The 20154-nt window shown below is 38.3% G+C and overlaps 1 protein-coding gene across 1 annotated transcript in view; it reads right to left on the reverse strand.

Annotated features, from left to right (window-relative positions):
* LOC127421902 (tumor necrosis factor receptor superfamily member 19-like) overlaps positions 1-20154 on the reverse strand; it is a 43567-nt gene that overhangs the window by 7906 nt on the left and 15507 nt on the right. Inside the window, exon 5 of the mRNA XM_051665111.1 lies at positions 16718-16803. Within this exon, the coding sequence (XP_051521071.1) occupies positions 16718-16803 (86 nt within the window). The remainder of the gene's footprint in view (positions 1-16717; positions 16804-20154) is intronic.

The following is a 20154-nucleotide window of genomic DNA, read 5'->3' on the forward strand; positions in this document are numbered from 1 at the left end:
AAAGGAACCCATATGACTCCAAAGGTAAATCCATATCTTCTGAAGCGATATGATAGGTGTGGGTGAGAAACAGATCAATATTTAAGTCCTTTTTTACTATATATTTTCCTCCCTATCCAGTAGGTGGCGATTTGCACGAACAATGCGAACTGCCAAAAACAAAAGAAGAAGTGAAAGTGGAGATTTATAGTAAAAAAAAAGACTTAAATATAGATCTGTTTCTCACCCACACCTAACATATCTCTTCTGAAGATATTGATTTAACCACTGGAGTCGTATGGATTACTTTTATGTTGCCTTTATGTGCTTTTAGAGATTCAAAGTTCTGGCCACCATTCACTTGCATTGTAAGGACCTACAGAGCTGAGATATTCTTCTAAAAATCTTTGTTTGTGTTCAACAGAAGAAAGAAAGTCACACATCTGGGATGGCATGAGGGTGAGTAAATGACGAGAGAATTTAAATTTTTGGGTGAACTATTCCTTTAAGTGTGCTGAAAACAATGTCACGATACAAGAAATATTAATGGTCCTAACTGTAGGCTTCATCTTCTTTATGCCAAATATAATTTCATAATTATTTGTGTTGTTTTGGTGTTAAATTTGACCAGGATATTTTCTAACCCACGTTGGTGTCGATCATTCAGACAGCGAAACATTGAAAATACATCTTTCCAAAAAATATCCAATGGATAAAACCCAAAAAAACATGGGTTTTGAAAATATGACCTTATAGGTGTGGTCACATTTACCTTTGCACGGCGAAATTCCGCAGCTGAAGAAGGCATGGCATGGAAGCTTGAACCAAACTTGAACTTAAAATTCGAAAGGGAAAATTCTTTGGCAGGGAATTTCTATCTCGTGAAATTCATGATTGCGTGGATTCCCATTGAGATGACCGTATTTTGCCCACTGAATTTCGCCGTGCGAAGGTAAATGTGACCATGACAGTACAGCATATTAAAAGGACTGTACATCTGTCCCTCACAGCCTCCATTTCGTACGTGTTAAATTAAATATGGCGTCCACCCTGACTAGGGTCTATTACTTTCCTAAGCGACTGGACTTACGATTTTCACCTGGCAGATGATAAAACAGGCGGAAAAAAATATAAAATACCTTTCACTTTGAACGAGGGACCCAAGCCATATTTACGAACCAGAATATTATATTGTATTAGAAACTTTAAGCAAACTCTTAGCAATGACCCAGAACACCTTACCAACCACACAGCAACACTCTGAAAACCACCTAAAACACCCTATCATTGTGGCAGCGAGTTTTGCATTGGCAAACATTACTCATATTTTTCTTCAAAAAATGTAAAAGTCTACTTTATTTAAATATTTCTTATTTAGACTTATTTGACTTTTGCAATCAAGAAAAATCAGTTTTAGAGACTTCTTCAATCAGACTTTGTTCAACAATAGCAGAAATGTACAAGGTCAGAAAACATGGCCTAAAATTGCATATCAAAGCATATAGTCATGATGACATAACTAGTGCAAGTCTTACATTGACAACTTTGGGATAGAAAACAGTACAGACACACAAAGCCTGTGGACGTTTTATTTTATACTGTATAATAAAGTTAAATATGAACCAGATATTTGTTAAGCATCTTTTCACAGGATGAACACATGCATTCTTTATTTGCTCTATGGTAAAATAATCACTAAGTAAACATGGGCTTGGCCTTCACAGATACAAGTGTTCTTTGTGAGACAATGTCAACACCACTTGAGCTCTCCAATGGAGTTTGCTTATAGGGGATGTGTGTGTGTGTGTGTGGATGGGTTTGGGTGGTTTACGAGGACATTTTTTTAAAGTTTCAAACTGGTAATTACAAGGGTATTATGCTATAAATGTGGTTTATGAGGACATTACTAGTGTCTCCATAATTCAAATCGCTTAAAAAAACAAAAACATACTAAACGATGTTTTTTTGAAAATGTAAAAATGCATGTTTTTTGTGAGGGTTAGGTTTAGGGGTAGGGTTAGGGTATAGAATCTATAGTTCGTACAGTATAAAAACGCTATGTCTATGGAAAGTCCTCATAAGTATAGCTGCACCAACATTGTTACGAGGTTGCTAGTGAGTTCTGGTTGGTTGCTCTAAGTGGTTATTTACTGCCTAAGTCTATGATATTCAATGTAATTCTATGAGATAATTTTATCTGTTTTATTGTCCTCAGTTCCAATTGTTTAGAAGAGTAATAGGGTAATTTTCACAAAACTTGTCAAGAAAATGTCTTGGTCCCATTTTACTACAAAAACAATAAAAGATAAGATAAAATTTTGCATTTTGATAATGAAGACTATTTTTAGGACAACTGAGATTTTTTTAATTTGTGACATTATATTCATGACATTTACGCATACTTCACCCCCCAATTTTCGTTACCGTGCAAAAAAAATAAAAAGTGATGTGATAAAAAATGTGGGGAAAAAAAGTGTGAAACAATGTAAAAGTCTAGTATTTATTATTTTACAATTACTTTAAAGGAATATTCCAGGTTCAATACAAGTTAAGCTCAATCAACAGCATGTGTGGCATAATGTTGATTACCACAAAATTGAATTTAGACTCGTCCCTTCTAAACATGCAGCAAATGTGCTCAAAACACATTGAGCTGTGGTGCTCACACAGATGATGCAGGATCGAGTCCCGCCTGCAACATGACATTTTCCCTCTCTTTCGCCAATTATTTCCTGTCTCTCGATAAAATGTAACCACAAATATGTGGATTTGCAAAAAAAAAAAAAAACTGAAGGAGAAAGACGTGAAGAATATGAAGACGTAGCAGTAATGTATAGATCATGTTGAGAAAAAAAGAACCAAAACTCTTTACATGTACTAAAGAGTTTGCTAATTAAACCTCTGTCTACACAGTAATGTATGAGTGCCAACAAATCTGACACCACTGTGCGTTGTCCTCCTTCGCTTCACCCCCACCCCCCTTAAACCAAAACGTTTCCCCTCTTATCAGCGTTCCACAGCTGCAGCAAACACAGACAAAGAGCGTCCCATTGAAAAGATCTCACCTGCTGATAGTATCGCTGCACTTGCGCTCCATGAGCCAATAGACTGTTCTCTTTGATATGTGCGCTTGCTTGTTGACTTTAGAGAATGCCACACTAAAACACATGGCCTTGAGCCTGAAACAACTGTGCGGTGGACAGTAGAGACGATTGTGATAGTTTAGATCATGAAATTCCAGGTGGGTTTCTATTAAACACTCCATATGTCTGATCTTTATTCACTTCATTAGTTGCCAAGGTTGGTGCTATAATGCTGGTAGTGTACATAACAATACAGACTCACCATTGCGTTATCATTTTAGATATGTTTATTTAAAATATCGCTCTCTTCCTGTGCTTGTTGGATAATCAGTCTAACTAATATTTTTCTATTATTCTGTAGAATTCGTTATTAGTTCTGAAGTCATGGTATTCCGCTTAAGGCACATCCCTATCTGTTTCTGTACTTAAGTAACTTTATATTTAATATATCAGAGTCCTTTATTTTGGGAAACTTTTACTTGTAGCCCACTATATTCCAACGCATAGTATCTTAATTTTTACGGTACAGTGTTTTTAATGAAACTATGATTCATCATTAAACCTCACAAGTCACTTAGTTGAAATGCTCTACATAGGAAGTAACTCCGTACACCACACAAATGTTGATTTGTGTTGTTGATGCTAGTATGTTTCTAAGCTAACAACCAGAGGTGGGACCAAGTCATGGTTTTGTAAGTCACAAGTAATTCTCAAGTCTTTGCATTCAAGTCCCAAGTCAAGTCTCAAGTCAAGACAGGCAAGTCCAAGTCAAGACCCAAGTCCTCAACTTCAAGAGTCAAGTCTTAAAAAAAGTCATTTTTGCTCTTTGCCCAAATTAATATCTGAATATTAATTACTAAAGTAATTACATCCTCCATAGTATTAGCACATTTTAGCAAAATGTGTGGACTTTTCAGACAGTCCCTTACCACACCTTCCACAGCATCAGCATGTTTTAACACAATGTGTGGACTTTTTTTAGACAACCCCTTACCTACCGTAGGCAAAATCTCCTACTTAATGTTAAATTAACGATCTGGAACGATTTCGCTGTCCACCATCTGACCAGCTGAAATACGGGAGAAATCGCATTACATATTGATTCGATACAGGTCACATCATTTCAGCTTTAATTATGGGACCATCCCGTATTTTACTGGACGGGTGGTGACCGTTGGTCCACAGTGCATCTTTTAGATGGTTTCAATAAGGCATGCAAAATAATTCACGCCAAAACTGAAGTTGTAGTGTTCGGAGCTCTGTGAAACTAAGTAGCTAGCTGGCTAACCCAGCTAACATGAGTTAAATGCTAACCATAGCTGACGTGAAATTTTTAACAATCTCAACTTACCTGGGTAAGTTGGGTTTTCAAATGCCTCACTGTAACAGTCTAAGGACGGGCAAGGAGGAGGCGGGAACCGGCTGACCAGTAAACATAAACTTTAATGGTAAACTTAAAACAAACATAAACCATAGCACAAACAGACACACATGCTACATGGCCTTGTGCATCTCTCTCTCCTCAACTGGAGTCTCCGGCTTCCCCTTATCTCGCTCTCCCGCTGATCAGCTGATTCAGCGCCGGCCGTGTGCCATCACACACACTTACAAAATTGGAAATTGTTGATTAATTGTCTGTAATTTTTTAACCACAGGTTCAACATGTTGCAAATGTTGTTGCCTTCAATATTACATTCCTAATATTCAAATGAATATTTTCTGCTCTCGCAGAAGTTGATTGGTTGAATGTGGAGCATGGAAAAGCTGATTTAAAAAAATCAAACAAACTGTTTATTGGGGAAATGAATCGCTGATTTGCAGTACAACTCTGATCTTTGGTTTTAGAAGGTATAAAGTCTTTCCAAGTCAGAGGACACGAGTCCAAGTCAATTCGCAAGTCATTGTTGTCAAAGTCTAAGTCGAGTCGCAAGTCTTCTTTGATTATGTCGAGTCGAGCCGCAAGTCTTTAAATTTGTGACTCAAGTCCAAGTCAAGTCATGCGTCTCAAGTCCACAACCCTACTAACAACGCAATACTCTTAGAAGCAGAAAAATACACAGCACACACAAATACTGGGTAGAACTCGGGCTCTCCAACAATTATAAAATATTAATCAAATTAATTACATGCAAAAAGTGGCTTTAGAAGTTGATATATTGTTTTGTTTTATTCCCATATGATTAACACAGGCCCACAGTCAACAGCAATCCATACTACAAATGAGTTCATCAATCTGTCCTGTTCTAACAGGACGTGTTGATGCATTCTATTTGCACTATTTCTAATTACAGTATATTGTCAGTCTGTGTACATATGAGTCAGATGGACACTGGTGCAAATCAGTCTCATCAGTATCAGTGTCATCATAAATTACAATAACAGTGTGTAATCAGCGCATAATATGGCCACGTATAGCATGTTAGCGCATTAGCATCAGGAATTCAGAAAGTAAACAAAACAAATTAAACATTATCTACTGCATATATATTACTATAATCATTGAGTGGTAGCTTCTTTTACTGACCTCATGTGAATTCTACTCATAGAAAGAGGCATAAAGTCATTGATAACACATTTTTAAGTCACAATAGTTTAGCTTTTACATGTAGTCTTAAGCATCCTAATACTTCAATGTACTTGTAAATGCCTCCCACAGCAGCGTGGCAGATGCCTGAATGTTCGCAAATGGCATTCAGTTGCTTGGCTGTTTCAAACTTCTTTTTACCCCTGAAAGGGCCGCTGACTGTCCTCTGCTGATGTGGCTCGTAAAAACATGAAGTTACAGAATTTGATGCTAGGAAAAATTTGATGCTAGGAAAATGCATACTTTTATTACAGAATTTAATTACAGGTCAGGAGGAATGTTTCATGTGTATTTTGTTGATCCATGTTTTTCATGTCTTTTATTTTGAAATTCTAGTTCCTGTTCCCTAGTCATGTGATGTCCTGTTTTCCCTCTATGTTCATGTGTCTTGTTTTCATTGGTTTATTGTTTAATTATCTTGTTTAGAGTTCTGTTTGTTAATTGGTTTATGTTCTCCCATGTCATGTATTTAACCCTCATGTTTTCCATAGTCCATTGTCAAGTATTGTTGAATGTGGATGTGTTTTGTGCTTCAAAAGTCAAGTCAAGTCAAGTCAAGTCAAGTCAAGTCAAGTCGTTTATGTTTTGTTTTATACTCACGTTTGGATACTGCACCTTGTAAATAAACTGCACTTGGGTTCTCTTTACATCATCGTCTTCGTCATTGCCAGCACACACTCATTAAACAATACTTGACCAACTATGAACCCAGCAGTTAAACTCATACGGCTACGTCAGGGGAATCGTCCCCTGGAGGATTACGTAGAGGACATTTGCGCTCTGGCCAGCCAGGTGTATTTTAATGTGGTCGCCTTCAAGTACATTTCACACGCCTCAGCCTGTTCCATGCCATGTCACAGCCACGCCTCAGCCTGCTCCATGCCATGTCACAGCCACACCTGAGCCTGCTCCATGCCATGTCATGGCCACATCTGAGCAGTTGGACCTGGAGATGGTTCCCGCCCTTGTACCCACCCTTAGTTCTCCTGAGCAGGTAAGGGGAACTTTCAACCCTCCGACCCCGCCTGGACCCACCCTACGTTCCCTCGGCTCCACTGTGGTCCTTCAGCCTGTCGGCTTTTCTGGGCTCTTCTCTCCGGCTCCTCCTTGGTCTGTCTGTCACCTGGCTCCGCCTTGGCTCTCCAATCCTCTGGCTGCAGCTCGTCCCTCCGATCTGTCAGCTCCACTGGGGACCTCCTTCCCTACGGCTCCACCTTGGTCCTCAGTCCCACCGGCTCCGTCTTGCTCCTCTGAGCCTCCAGCGCTGCCTTGGTCCTCCCTGCCATTGGCTCCACCCTGGCCCTTCGAGTCTTTGGCTACTCTTTGGGTGTCCTGTTCTCCATGGCTCCGCTCCTCAAGTCTCTCATGGCACCTCCTTCCATGGCTCCGCCCCTCGAGACTCTCATGGCTCCACCTCCACTGGCTCCGCCCTGATCCCATGCTCCACGCCCTGCCAAGCCATGCCTCAGGACACCCCCCCCTCCAGCTCCCTACAGAACTTTGGGTTGATCCATGTTTTTTGTGTTTGTTCATGTGTTGGGGCGTCTGGAGCTGCCCCTTAGTGGGGAGGATATGTCATGTGTATTTTGTTGATCCATGTTTTTCATGTCTTTTATTTTGAAATTCTAGTTCCTGTTCCCTAGTCATGTGATGTCCTGTTTTCCCTCTATGTTCATGTGTCATGTTTTCATTGGTTTATTGTTTAATTATCTTGTTTAGAGTTCTGTTTGTTAATTGGTTTATGTTCTCCCATGTCATGTATTTAACCCTCATGTTTTCCATAGTCCATTGTCAAGTATTGTTGAATGTGGATGTGTTTTGTGCTTCATAGTCAAGTCATTTATGTTTTGTTTTATACTCGCCTTTGGATACTGCACCTTGTAAATAAACTGCACCTGGGTTCTCTTTACGTCATCGTCTTCGTCATTGCCAGTGCGCACTCGTTACAGAATGTTTAAGTGTGTTCATTTAATGTAAATGTTCATTTTATTAATGCATGTTTTTCTTTTTTTCACTTAATTAACATGATAAATCAACAGCCCTAGGTAAAATAGTTTTAATAACATTATTTTCTCAAGACACTTTTAGATAGTGAATAAAATATATTTAAAGATCTACATTTCTTTCAACTCCCTTCACCATCTTGGATGATTTTTTTCACTGACCAATGCATTCTGGAACCAATTATCTAACAATCTATAGTAGTTGAAGCTGTAGTCAATTTGCAACAAAGATACTGTTTACAAAAGATTTTCCCATGACTGTAAAGCACCATGATCCAAAATAAATCCAAGTACAATCTGACAATATTCCATATTCTCTCCTTTCATACTGGGCTGCTTTTGGGGATTTGAATCAAGTAGCGTTGGGTTTGAATTTGAAGATTACACCATAAACTTCTCCTTTTGTGTTCCATGGGAAAAATGAAAGTCATACTGGATTGGCACGAAATGAGGGTGAGTAAATAATGACAGCATTTAAATTTTTGGGTGAACTATTCCTTTAAAGCAGAATCCAAAATGCCAGCTTATATTACTCTCATCCATTATCAACCCAGCAGCAGTCCAGCTCTCATGTGACCCTTTTATAAATTGGCTTCACATCAGTTCAGCTTCGATGGGACAGCTGTGGGGGGATTTGCCAAATATTTAGAGCGATCCCATGACAAGAAGAGACAGCAGCAGATGAAATACTGTACATTAAAGCCACAAGAGGAACCCATAAAATGCACTAAGTTCTTCCTCTTGCTCTCAGGATGGGCCAAGAGACCAGAGACCAAAAACTTTAACAACTCTTTACAGTCTTAGTCCATCGCTAAATTCAGTTGAAGTCCATAAAAAGTATCAATCCCACCCTACAGTGACCATATGTCCTTTTTTTTTTTTTTTTTAACCTGAGAAAAGCATCCGGCTGGGATTTCAAAACTGGCTAAAAATGTCCAGGATTTGGCTTTGTCCTTATGGGATTATTCTGGCGAAAGCCCAAAGTATACTTCGGCTGTTCACGTTGCTGATCGCTCCAAGATCAGTATGCGTGACGCACATTTCTTTATAGCACAGTCTGCACTAGTGATGGGTCGTTCATGAACGATTCATTTATTTTGAACGAATCTTTTATGTGACTCAGAAGAACGAGTAATCTCATAGAGTGATTCGTTCATTTTGTGTTGGCCGCGCATGCGCATTGCGCAACCTCCGTTCGTTTATGTGAAAACCACATTGGCGCTGTAGAGGAAACAGAAATTATTAGTTCACCTTTCAACTCTTTTGGTCCGAGTCGTTCGTTCTTTTGTCACGTGACAGTCGTATACGCTATGCATTGCTCACACAGGAAACAGAAATGATTAGTTCACCTCTCGAGTCTTCTGGTCCGAGTCGTTCGTTCTTTTGTTACGTGAAAGCCGTATACGCTATGCACATATGGCTGTCACGTGACAAAAGAACGAACGACTCGGACAAGAAGATTCCAGAAGTGAACTAATCATTTGTTTCTCATAATTTGTCCTTGGCTGCATTATAATTTTTTCCTTATTGGGACTATAATCAAAGGGGATTTGGCTATTGAAAATTTAACATTTTAAGTTTAATTCTGCTCAAATGAACGAAATGAATTAAATGACCTCATTGAAAAGAACGATCAAATGATCAGTAAAATTATCCGATCTTCCCATCACTAGTCTGCACAGACCGTCGGCACGCGGCCCAGATTTTACACGCACACAGTCGGCGCATGCAGCAGTCGTTGACTGTGCTAAAAAAGTATCACAAAGCAGTCGTAGTGCGCAAGCGTTGAACGCATTCATATTCGCTTGCGGTCAAAAGAGTATACTTTAAAAGGCAATGTGGTCAACCGGGTGCAATCTGATCCGGAACGCAGAAAAACTAAGTATATACGTGCCTTGAGTACTTGGTTTTTTACACTTTCTCTCTCTTGCTCGCCCGCCTGCCCACTCTCTGCCCGACATGCTTTGGCGCTCTCCTCCAAAAACATCAATAACATAAGTACACTTTTAAAAGTAAGTTTCCCAACTCTGCAAATTATTTAACAGAACACCTGTTTCATCAGACTCGCACTTGCCATGCATTGTCATTTTTAATTAGAATCTTGACTATCGAGACAGTACGTATAAGGGAAATGTAAACTAATATGACGAATAAAACTGACCATGATAGAAATGTTATACTTCAGTCCATCAGTTATTTGTAGTGCAAACTCTCTATGTGACCTGTAAAGCTGATACTTACGTGTCAATGGCAAAAAATCTGAAAATATAATGAAGAAGAAGACAACCACCCCTGGAGTCGCGAGTTCGAATCCAGGGTGTGCTGAGTGACTCCAGCCAGCAACCAAATTGGCCCGGTTGCTAGGGAGGGTAGAGTCACATGGGGTAACCTCCTCGTGGTCGCGATTAGTGGTTCTCGCTCTCAATGGGGCGCGTGGTAAGATGTGCGTGGATCGCGGAGAATAGCATTAGCCTCCACATGCTGTGAGACTCCGTGGTGTCATGCACAGCAAGCCACGTGATAAGATGCACGGACTTACTATCTCAGAAGCAGAGGCAACTGAGACTTGTCCTCTGCCACCCGAATGGGGGCAGTGGTAGCTCAGCGGTTAAGGCTCTGGGTTACTGACCAAAAGGTTGGGGATTCAAGCTCCAGCACTGCCAAGATGATACTGCTGGGCCCTTGAGCAAGACCCTATCTGCTCCAGGGGTGCCATATCATGGCTGACCCTGCACTCTGAAGTTGCGACAGCTTAGCTGGGATATGTGAAATATCACTGTATATATGCAAATTGTATAATGAAAACAAATAGTGCTTCTTCTTAGTGGGAATTGGGCATGCCAAATTGGGGAGATAAAAAAATACAAAAAATGAACAAGACAGGTCTGGCATTATGAGGGGAGAAACAAGTGTCAATTCACATACAATCCATACAAAATATTATGTGACAAGCACAAAACCTCAGTCAAAAGAGAGTTTGTAATAAAAAAAATTATCTTTAGAGAAGTACACCTGAGCACAGTAGGAGAATAAAGTGTGTATAAAAATATTTTTAATGGCATGTTTTCTGATTTTATTTTCTGTTATATTTTATTTTATGGCCATTATTAAATGTATTGATGTTACAATTTATTAAATGTATTAAATACAACCACAATATGGTCACACTATCTCCCCCAGATTTGAGTCTTTGATGTCTTAGATCAGAATGAGATCAGAAATGATTGTGATATACAGTCCATCCAGAAATTACAGTCCATAACAATTTGTTAAAAATAGTTACAGTTCAAGGTAATCCCCTCTCCAGCCTTGGTCTTCCATTAAGTTAGCGCCAAGGTAGTGTTCACAGATACATCATTACCAAGTAGAACCCTCTGTGTACATACAACCAAACAAACAATAAGGGTAAGTCACCAAACCAAAAACAAAGTACCTTAAATAAATCAAACATTGCATAACAATGCAAAACACTTATATTGAGATTTGAACAAGTTTGCTCCTCAAACTAGGGTCATTACAGCAGATGAAAGCTGAGAGAAAACTCACTCCTGCTAATACCATGGGTGCTTCTTATTTCTAAAACTGTCCATCCTTGTTTCCTTTCCTTACTTCCACCCTCTTAGGAAATGAGGAAAGGATGCAAGAAAAAGAAATGAGAATGGAGGAATCGAAGCAAGATGTATTTGTCAAATGAAATGTCCTTGCACACTCAAGCGTCACTTCAGAGCGCCGTCTCTGCGCAGCTGCATTACCTCTGAGTGCTTGCTGTTATGTTGTTGAAACTTAATTTATTAATATATTAATAATAATTACTAACAATTCAAGATGCACTGTTTAAGTATGTGACAATTGATTTATTTAAAGTCGGCATGAAACGGAAGTTGCGACCGATTTCCGTATTGTGAAGTATTTCCGAGTAAAACAGCTTATCGAACAAGAAAAAATGTGGGGTGGGGATTTGAGTTTATCCATTGGTTTTATGATTGGATTGTGACAATATGGGCATTGCATAGCAGAATGGAAGCAGATGTGAATGCAAGTTTGCAGTGGACACACACACCCCTTCCAGCCAGTTATCGGTGAAATTGAGCAGCTATCTCAACACATTTATGATCAAACTGACAGCATAAATGCACAAGCACATCACGGTCTTTACTTACGAAGAGGCTGAAGCCGCTGAAAAACGAGCGATTAGAAGATAACCATATTTTAACGTTTTGAATCACAATACACTAATTATAAAGGGAAAAAACACTTACTCGTGCTGTGCATCCCAAGATAACTGCATTCAAAAATATAAATAATCTCCACAGGCATCCAAAGTGTTGTATTCATTAGTGATAACCTCAGCAATTCAGCCGTGAAATGTCTCGAACACAACCGCGAATTCGCCGTTATTCCTCCATATTCGAAATGTAAATTCAAGCCAGCTGACCCATAAGTTTGGGTTAAGGAACGATAGTTTTGAAGGAAATCAGATGAAAATACACCTTGCCATCTTCACCAACATGCGATTGATGCTTCGTTCAACTCTACGCAAGGTTGTGGTATTTATAAGAAAGGGGCAGGGTTTAAACGGACTAAATGATTGGAGAAGTCCTTCATACATCACCAGAGAGAAGTCTGTCGTTTCACCGGAAGATCGAGTTATGAAATTTGAATTAAAGATTACAAGGTCAAAAAAATTAAAAATAAAACCTATGCATGGATGTATCATTCACAATAAGATCAATAACATGCATTTACAAAATAGATAGGGTGTTTTTTCAATTTTCCTTTCATGCAGACTTTAAACTGCAAAGGTGAAGCATGCATTAAAACTGTTGTTTCACATGTGAAGAGGGAGGATAATTTATGCGTGCGTCAGGTTTTTCGACAAAAAGTCTTCCGCATAGAATGCTCCTGTGCTTCCTCGCTCAAGCGTCCTCAGAAAGCTTCTTCCACCCTCATTCTTTGCCTACTTTGGGTGCATTTAGAGAATTGATACGTCCTTCATGATGGTGGAGCGAGGAAACGAGGATGCACAATTAAAGAAATGAGAAGCACCCCTTGTGCTAATCAATTGTTCTTCTCCATTTTAGTGCAAACCAGAGAGAGAGGAAAAAATCTCCATTGCGCCCCCCAAGAGTCGGGATGAAAAATACAACTAAAAATGAAAACAGTTCACTGAGATTGTTACACTCTGTCAGATAATGCCTGAAGAGTGGAACGTTCTGGAGTTGTTTCAGGCATTTCCATGCACAGTTGGTCAGAAAAACAGAGTAGCACTGAGTTTGAGTTTCTGGATCAGTGCTAAGACTGAAGTATAGCAGCAAAAGTCCAAAGAAATTCTGATACTGGATCAGTGAATTTAAATCGCAGGACTAAAAGAGTGAAAATAAAATTTAAGATCATGAAAAAAATCAAACTGTTCTGGTTAGGACACGATGTAATGCAGATTTTGCAAACAGGACTTCATCTGCGACTCAATGCGAGTCATTTTAACCAATTCATTAAATGAACTGATTCATCACTTAATTAGAACTATCTCATAAGATTCATTTGTTCGTGAATCGGACTACATTGGTTGTTGGTTACAGGATGTTATTGAAGGTTGCGCAGTGCAAATTTGATTGTGCCCGACAGCAAACCCGCAACCTGTAAGTACACGCCACATGCGAAAAAGGGCGTTTTCATACAAGTTTTAATGGCCCGGTAGTAAATACAAATGCTTCTAAGGGTCAGAGAGTGTTTTTGGTGCAAAAACAGTAATAGAATTCTGGTGTCCTCTCCTCTTAAACTATCAAAATTTATAAAAATCATATTGCTTAACGATTACATAACCCAGAGTCACATCCACAGGTCAAGCTGAAGTATATGCCTATAGTTTATCTTCTTATACATCTGGCACATGAGTGTTATCCTGGCTCAAACTCTACAACCACACTGCCAAACCCACACATACAGCAGCTGCTGATGCCTTAACCTTCTGGAAGTCACATTCAATTTTGGAAGGTAAAAGTTCTCTCCCGCCTTTCCCTGTGTTAGCGCCTAAAGACACGAGGCTTTGTACAATGGCTCTCAATGGTGGGTAAAATGGGAGCAATTAGAGCCACCAACTGCCAGAGAACAATACACTGCTTTGTATTATATGCGTTTAACACAGTCTGTGTGTATTTGCAGAAAAATGCATTAGAGTTTCATACAATAACACTGAAAGTTACGTTTAGGCGTATGCCTATGTTTTGACTTGAAAAAACAGGCATTTATTTGATTGTAAAACATTGCTGTATGGATCACAAAGACTGTGTGGGCTACAGGGATGGAAATCTTAATAATGTAATTATTCTGGTGCCGATACTACCAGTTCCAATAATGACTCGTAGTACTTTTGAGGACTTTATATAGAACTATATTATAGGCAACATATACTATATTATATACAAAAATACTCAACAAAATCAGTACTATTTTTGAGAAGATTTAAAGAACCATTTATTACAACAAATGCTGTTGCTAATATGTATCTTGACCTACACAGTGTCATATGAACAACTAGTAAATGATAACACTATTTTAAGTACAACACACCACAGTAACAGTTATTGATATTTTCAGAGTCGTAAATGACAGTGAGTTAAATGTTTATTCAGTAACTTCTCTGGGGTGCGTTTCCCATACAACTACGTAACTCACTGCTTAACCACCTAAGTACGATTCATCGTTTAAAAAAAATTAACTGGCTAGTCACGAGTATTTCCCAAAACCATGTGTTGCACATCAATTATTTGAACTACGTTGGTTCAACAATATAGAGCTGTTGTTAATGACGTTACGCAGGGGGTAGAGTAAAAAAATTTGCGGATATCAAATTATAATAGCTCATTTACACGTACTCCAGACAACTTTTTTAATGCATGAAAGCTGCTGAAGACACAAATCTGCATACACTATGCAAATGTGACAGATACATTGCGCTGCAGTAGTGGGGGTTTCCCTTTACATCAGACTATGGGGTTCCCCCTATACGCACATGTGCACTCTTAAAAACCTATAAGAATACCACTTATGCATTTACTTGGACAGATAAGCCGTGTTCTCTGACAGAAGCTGTGTGTGTTAAAGTGCTTTCTCTTAAATGCTTAAAATCCCTTAAAAGACACGTTTACGTGACGTTTCAGAATGCCACTTTCTGCAAAACCCCATAATAAGCAGTTTTCTTTTTTGGGGGGGGGGGGGGGTTCTCCCCTTTTCTCCCCAATTTGGAATGCCCAATGTGCTCTAAGTCCTTGTGGTGGCGTAGTGACTCGCCTCAATCCGGGTGACGGAGGACGAATCTCAGTTGCCTCCGCGTCTGAGACCGTCAATCCGTGCATCTTATCACGTGGCTTGTTGAGCGCATTACCACGGAGACATAGTGCGTGTGGAGGCCCATGCTATTCTCCGCGGCATCCACGCACAACTCACCACGTGCCCCACCGAGAGCGAGAACCACATTATAGTGACCACGAGGAGGTTAACCCATGTAACTCTACCCTCCCTAGCGATCGGGCCAATTTGGTTGCTTAGGAGACCTGGCTGGATTCACTCAGCATGGCCTGGATTTGAACTCGTGACTCCAGGCGTGGTAGTCAGCATCTTTACTCGCTGAGCTACCCAGGCCCCCAATAAGCAGTTTTCTTAAGTTCATGTAAATGTGGTCAAAGTCTTGATAGAATGAATGATATGCAATGAAAGATATAGAAGCCTCAGTGAAGTCAAATGATGTCCACACAGCAAACTAACAAGGAACTAAGCTTCTAACCATAGGTGGACAGCTTTGATTTCCAGATCGTTGAACTATGTTGGGAGCAATGGAATTTGCAAAAATAGGTGGCTAACGATGCTTTTGGGAAATGCACCCCTGACTGATTCAGTGAGTGTGTGATACGTTTTAGACTGATGACTTCATCTGCGACTCAATGTGAGTCGTTTTAACCATTTCATTAAATGAACTGATTCACCAGTTAGTTTGAAACATCTCATAAGATTAATTTGTCTGAGAATCAGACACACTGGTTGCACTATATGTTTGTTGTTGCATGCAACCAACATAGACAAAGCAAATTTTCTTTAGAGTCAACAGGAAACGACATTCACAACAGTTTTTACTTCTGTAATGTGATAATAACGAAAATTCCGAAGACATTTTCTTTCCTTAATTTTGTTTTGGAATCATTTGCGCTAAAGAATCATGCGCAATAAGGCAAGGGGCTTCATTTATAAAAGGTAGGTATGGTCTGATTTAATCCTAATTCCATGGATTTGATCTCGTAAAAAGTGACGAACAAATCGGAATTTATAAAGGTTTTTATAAATTTGGGGAAATTATTTTACTTGAAAATGAACATTATGCGTACGCCAACTTACACGCATGCATACAAGTGGTTTTTTTGTGCTGATGCTCTGGTGTGCCAGTGCGCACTGTCTTGATTTTTTTATTTTTAGTGATGCAAATATGATAGGTTAGTAACTGATTGAATTTACTGATAAATAAGTGAGCATGTTTACGTGAAAAGAATATTCCGATATGAGTCAGAATGTGGTCATATTTAGATTATGTATGCATAATATAAATGCTTTTGGATATCTTGGGCAGCATTATATGGGTAGAAACCGGTAGCTGCACTTTAGCATGTTAGAAAACCTTGCCAACCACACAAGAACATTCCTTATGAATGAAAGAATGAAAAACTTGCACATACGCTTTCATTTTATTCTGTCTCCCGTATTAGGATATTTGTGGCCATTCTGTAAGTGGATCCATGCGCTTGTTCAGGTGCGCATGTTTTTAAGATGCATTGCAATTTATAAAGTGGGATGCAGTTAGGAGCATTTTTTCGTGGGTACGGATGTTTTATAAATCGTTTGTAGGAACATTTAGGAAACTGTCACACATTCATATTAAAGATCAATCGACTAATGTCTTCATAAATGAGGCCCCAGGTATCTGTATTAAGAAAGTAAACAGTCAATTTTGATTTCATGTTGACTTTAAAGAGTAAAATACCTTCTAAATCTTTTAAGTTTGACAGTAAATATGTGCTTACAGTGCGGCTCATAAGGTGGTGGTGGATCTCCACAAGGTATACACTCCATATCCTGGAATCCACTTAACTTTGTCTTTCTGTAAAATCTGTAAAAAGTTTCAAATGAAAAAATATTAAAATTATTTGATCAGTGCTGAAGGGAAACATACCAGTTTTTGATAGTTACTCAAAATAGGTAATCTGACTACAAATAACTAAATACCTCTCTAAAAATTGTAATAAGATTACTTTACTGATTACTTTGTCGAAAAACGAATCACAATACTAATTATTTTACTTTTAAGTTACTTTCTAAACATTTTTGTTTTTCCATTCAATAAATTCAATATAACGTCAATATTTCCTCCTTGTTCATTGTCTCACACCAGAAATGTAAACAGACATACATATGAACATTTGAATTCATATTTTAAATATATTATATAGTGCATTATATTATTTTAGAAATATGTGTAACCCAAGTAATGTACTTTAATTTAAAGTCAGTAACCGTAATCTGATTACAAGAATTTAAAATGTAATGTATTACACTACTTTTTCTAAAAGTAATTAGATTACAGTAACTAGCTACTTTGTAATCAGATTACACCCAACACTGAAACGCATCATTAAAATATTAAAACAAGGAAATATTCCAACATTAGCTACAGTAACAGCCCTTGAAACACATTTTTCTGAAATGATGTCGATGAACTTTGAAGGTGATGTGAAAAGTTGCCCTTAGCTGTGCCTACTGTGCCAATGCACTTAATTAGGGGCAATCAACTGGTGAGAGCAGGATGCTGCTTTGGGGAAACTAGTAACTCATGCAGCGGCTCAAACTGCTTTGGGAAAAGCAGGGCTTCAAAAACCTGACATGTTTAAGCAATTACAGCATGACTGGGCCTAACCAGAGGCCTCAGGTCTGCTTCCTTGACCCTGACTTTAACCTGACAAATCTTCAAAGCTTTAGTGATGCTGGAGGCTAATCTGCATGTTCTTCACACTGGTGTTTAAAAATACTTTTTGATAAGGACACAGATCCACTTAAAGCAATAGTTTATCCCAAAAATTTTTATTTAGAAAGAGTTTTATTTACTCGCCCTCAAGTCCTTCCAAACCAGACTTTCTGTTTGGAACATAAAAGCAGACTTTTTTAAAGAATATAATGCCCACTTTTATCCATATAATATTTTATTATATAATATACAATCAAAGTGAATTAGGACTTAGATGTCAAGCTCCAAAATGATGAAATAACACCATAAAAGATCATAAACATGGTCCATATGATCATTTGCATTATATTTTAAGTCTTCTTTAAATATCTGTAAATAGTACAAATTATGTATGTAAACAATAAACATGTAACAATATATATATATATATATATATATATATATATATATATATATATATATATATATATATATATATATATTTCTTGATGAAATTTATAAAAGTTTTAACAAGTTAAAATGTGAAAAAAAACGATACTAGTGAACCCTTTGGAATTAGCTGGTTTTCTGCATAAATTGGTCATAAAATGTGATCTCATCTTCATCAAAGTAACAATTATAGCCAAACAAAATGTGCTTAAGCTAAAAACACACAAACAATTACAATCTTGGATTTTGATTTATTAACTGGTCGATCCTCCTTTGGCAGCAATAACCTCAACCAAGTGTTTCTGGTAGCTGCAGATTAGACCTGCACATCGTTCAGAAAGAATTTTGGACCATTCTTCCTTACAGAACTGCTCCAGCTCAGCCATATTCTTAGGATGTCTGGTGTGAACGGCTCTCTTGAAGTCATCCCACAGTATCTCTATTGGGTTAAGGTCTGAGCCCTGTATGGCCATTCTAAAAGGTGGATTTTCTTTTTCTGAAGCCTTTCTGTAGTGGATTTACTTCTATGTTTAGGGTCATTGTACTGCTGCATCACCCAACTTCTGCTGAGATTCAGCTGGCGCACAGCCACCATGACATTATCCTGTAGGATATCTTGATAAACTTCAGAATTAACTTTTCCTTTGATGATGGCAAGCGGTCCAAGCCTCGATGCAGCAAAACAGCCCCAAATCATGATGCTCCTTCCACCATACTTCACCACTGGGTGATGTTTTCACGTTGGTACACTGTGCCCTTTTTAGGCCATACGTAGTGCTGTGTGTTCTTCCCGAACAATTCAACCTTAGTTTCATCAGTCCACAAAACATTTTACCAGTAGCGTTGTGGAGTGTCAAGGTGGATTTTGGCAAACTTCAGGTGCGTAGCAATGTTTTTGTTGTAAAGCAGCAGCTTCCTTCATGGTGTCCTGCCATGGACACCATGCCTGTTTAATGTTTTCCGTATAGTAGACTCATGAACAGAAATGTTAACCAGTTCCAATGATACCTTTAAGTCTTTAGCTGTCACTTTAGGGTTCTTTTTTACCTCATTGAGCATTCTGCGGTGTGCCCTTTGAGTCATCTTGGCTGGATGGCCACTTCTAGTGAGAGTAGCCACAGTACTAAATCATCTCCATTTATAGACAATTTGTAACTGTGGACAAATGAATATCTAAGCTCACTGAGATAACTTTGCAAGCTTTATTCAAAGCAACAATTCTTGATCATAGGTCTTCTGAGATCTCTCTTTTTCTTCTTTTTTTTTTTCTTGCGAGGCATGGTCCACGTCAGTGAACAACAAACTCAAAATGTTTCTATAAGTCAAACTAGCTCTAACCCAAACCTCCAATCTTGTTTCATTAATTGGATGCCAGGTTTGCCAACTCCTGACTCAAATTAGCTTTTGTAGACGTCATTAGCCTAGGAGTTCACATACTTTTTCCAACCTACACTGTGAATGTTTGAATGATGTATTCAATATGTACAAGAACAATACACTAATTTGTGTGTTATTAGTTAAAACAGATTGTGTTTGTTCATTATTGTAACTTAGATGAAGGTCAAACCAGATTTTAAAAGAAATCTATACATAAATGCAGGTAATTCCAAAGGGTTCACATACATTTTCTTGGCACTGTAAATTAACTAATGATAAAAAAGCTTAATTTTTAAAAATCAATATTTCGGAATGTACCAAGTTAGAAGGTATGTACCTGTATAATTAACAGCGTAAGCTGAGTATTTATTTCATATGTAAGAAAAATTGACATTATAAATAAAAAATATACCCAAACGAATCGGAATCAAATCGAGAGCTTGTGATTCAGAATCAAATTAAATTGGTTAATCTATATAAATTCCCAGCCCTAATTGTCCCCTCCAGTGAGCAGTTAACCTCTGTGACTGGATCATTGAACTCAAGAACCTGATCAGTCCGATTCATGAACAAATAATTCAGATGAATGATTCAAATTATTCTGATTCAAGAACGATTTATTAATGGATCAGTCATCATTACTTCTCTCATGAACTCTCAAAGATATCAAGATTTTCAGCGAATAACAATTTA

Source organism: Myxocyprinus asiaticus, chromosome 31, assembly GCF_019703515.2.
Source record: "Myxocyprinus asiaticus isolate MX2 ecotype Aquarium Trade chromosome 31, UBuf_Myxa_2, whole genome shotgun sequence".
Lineage (NCBI taxonomy): Eukaryota > Metazoa > Chordata > Actinopteri > Cypriniformes > Catostomidae > Myxocyprinus > Myxocyprinus asiaticus.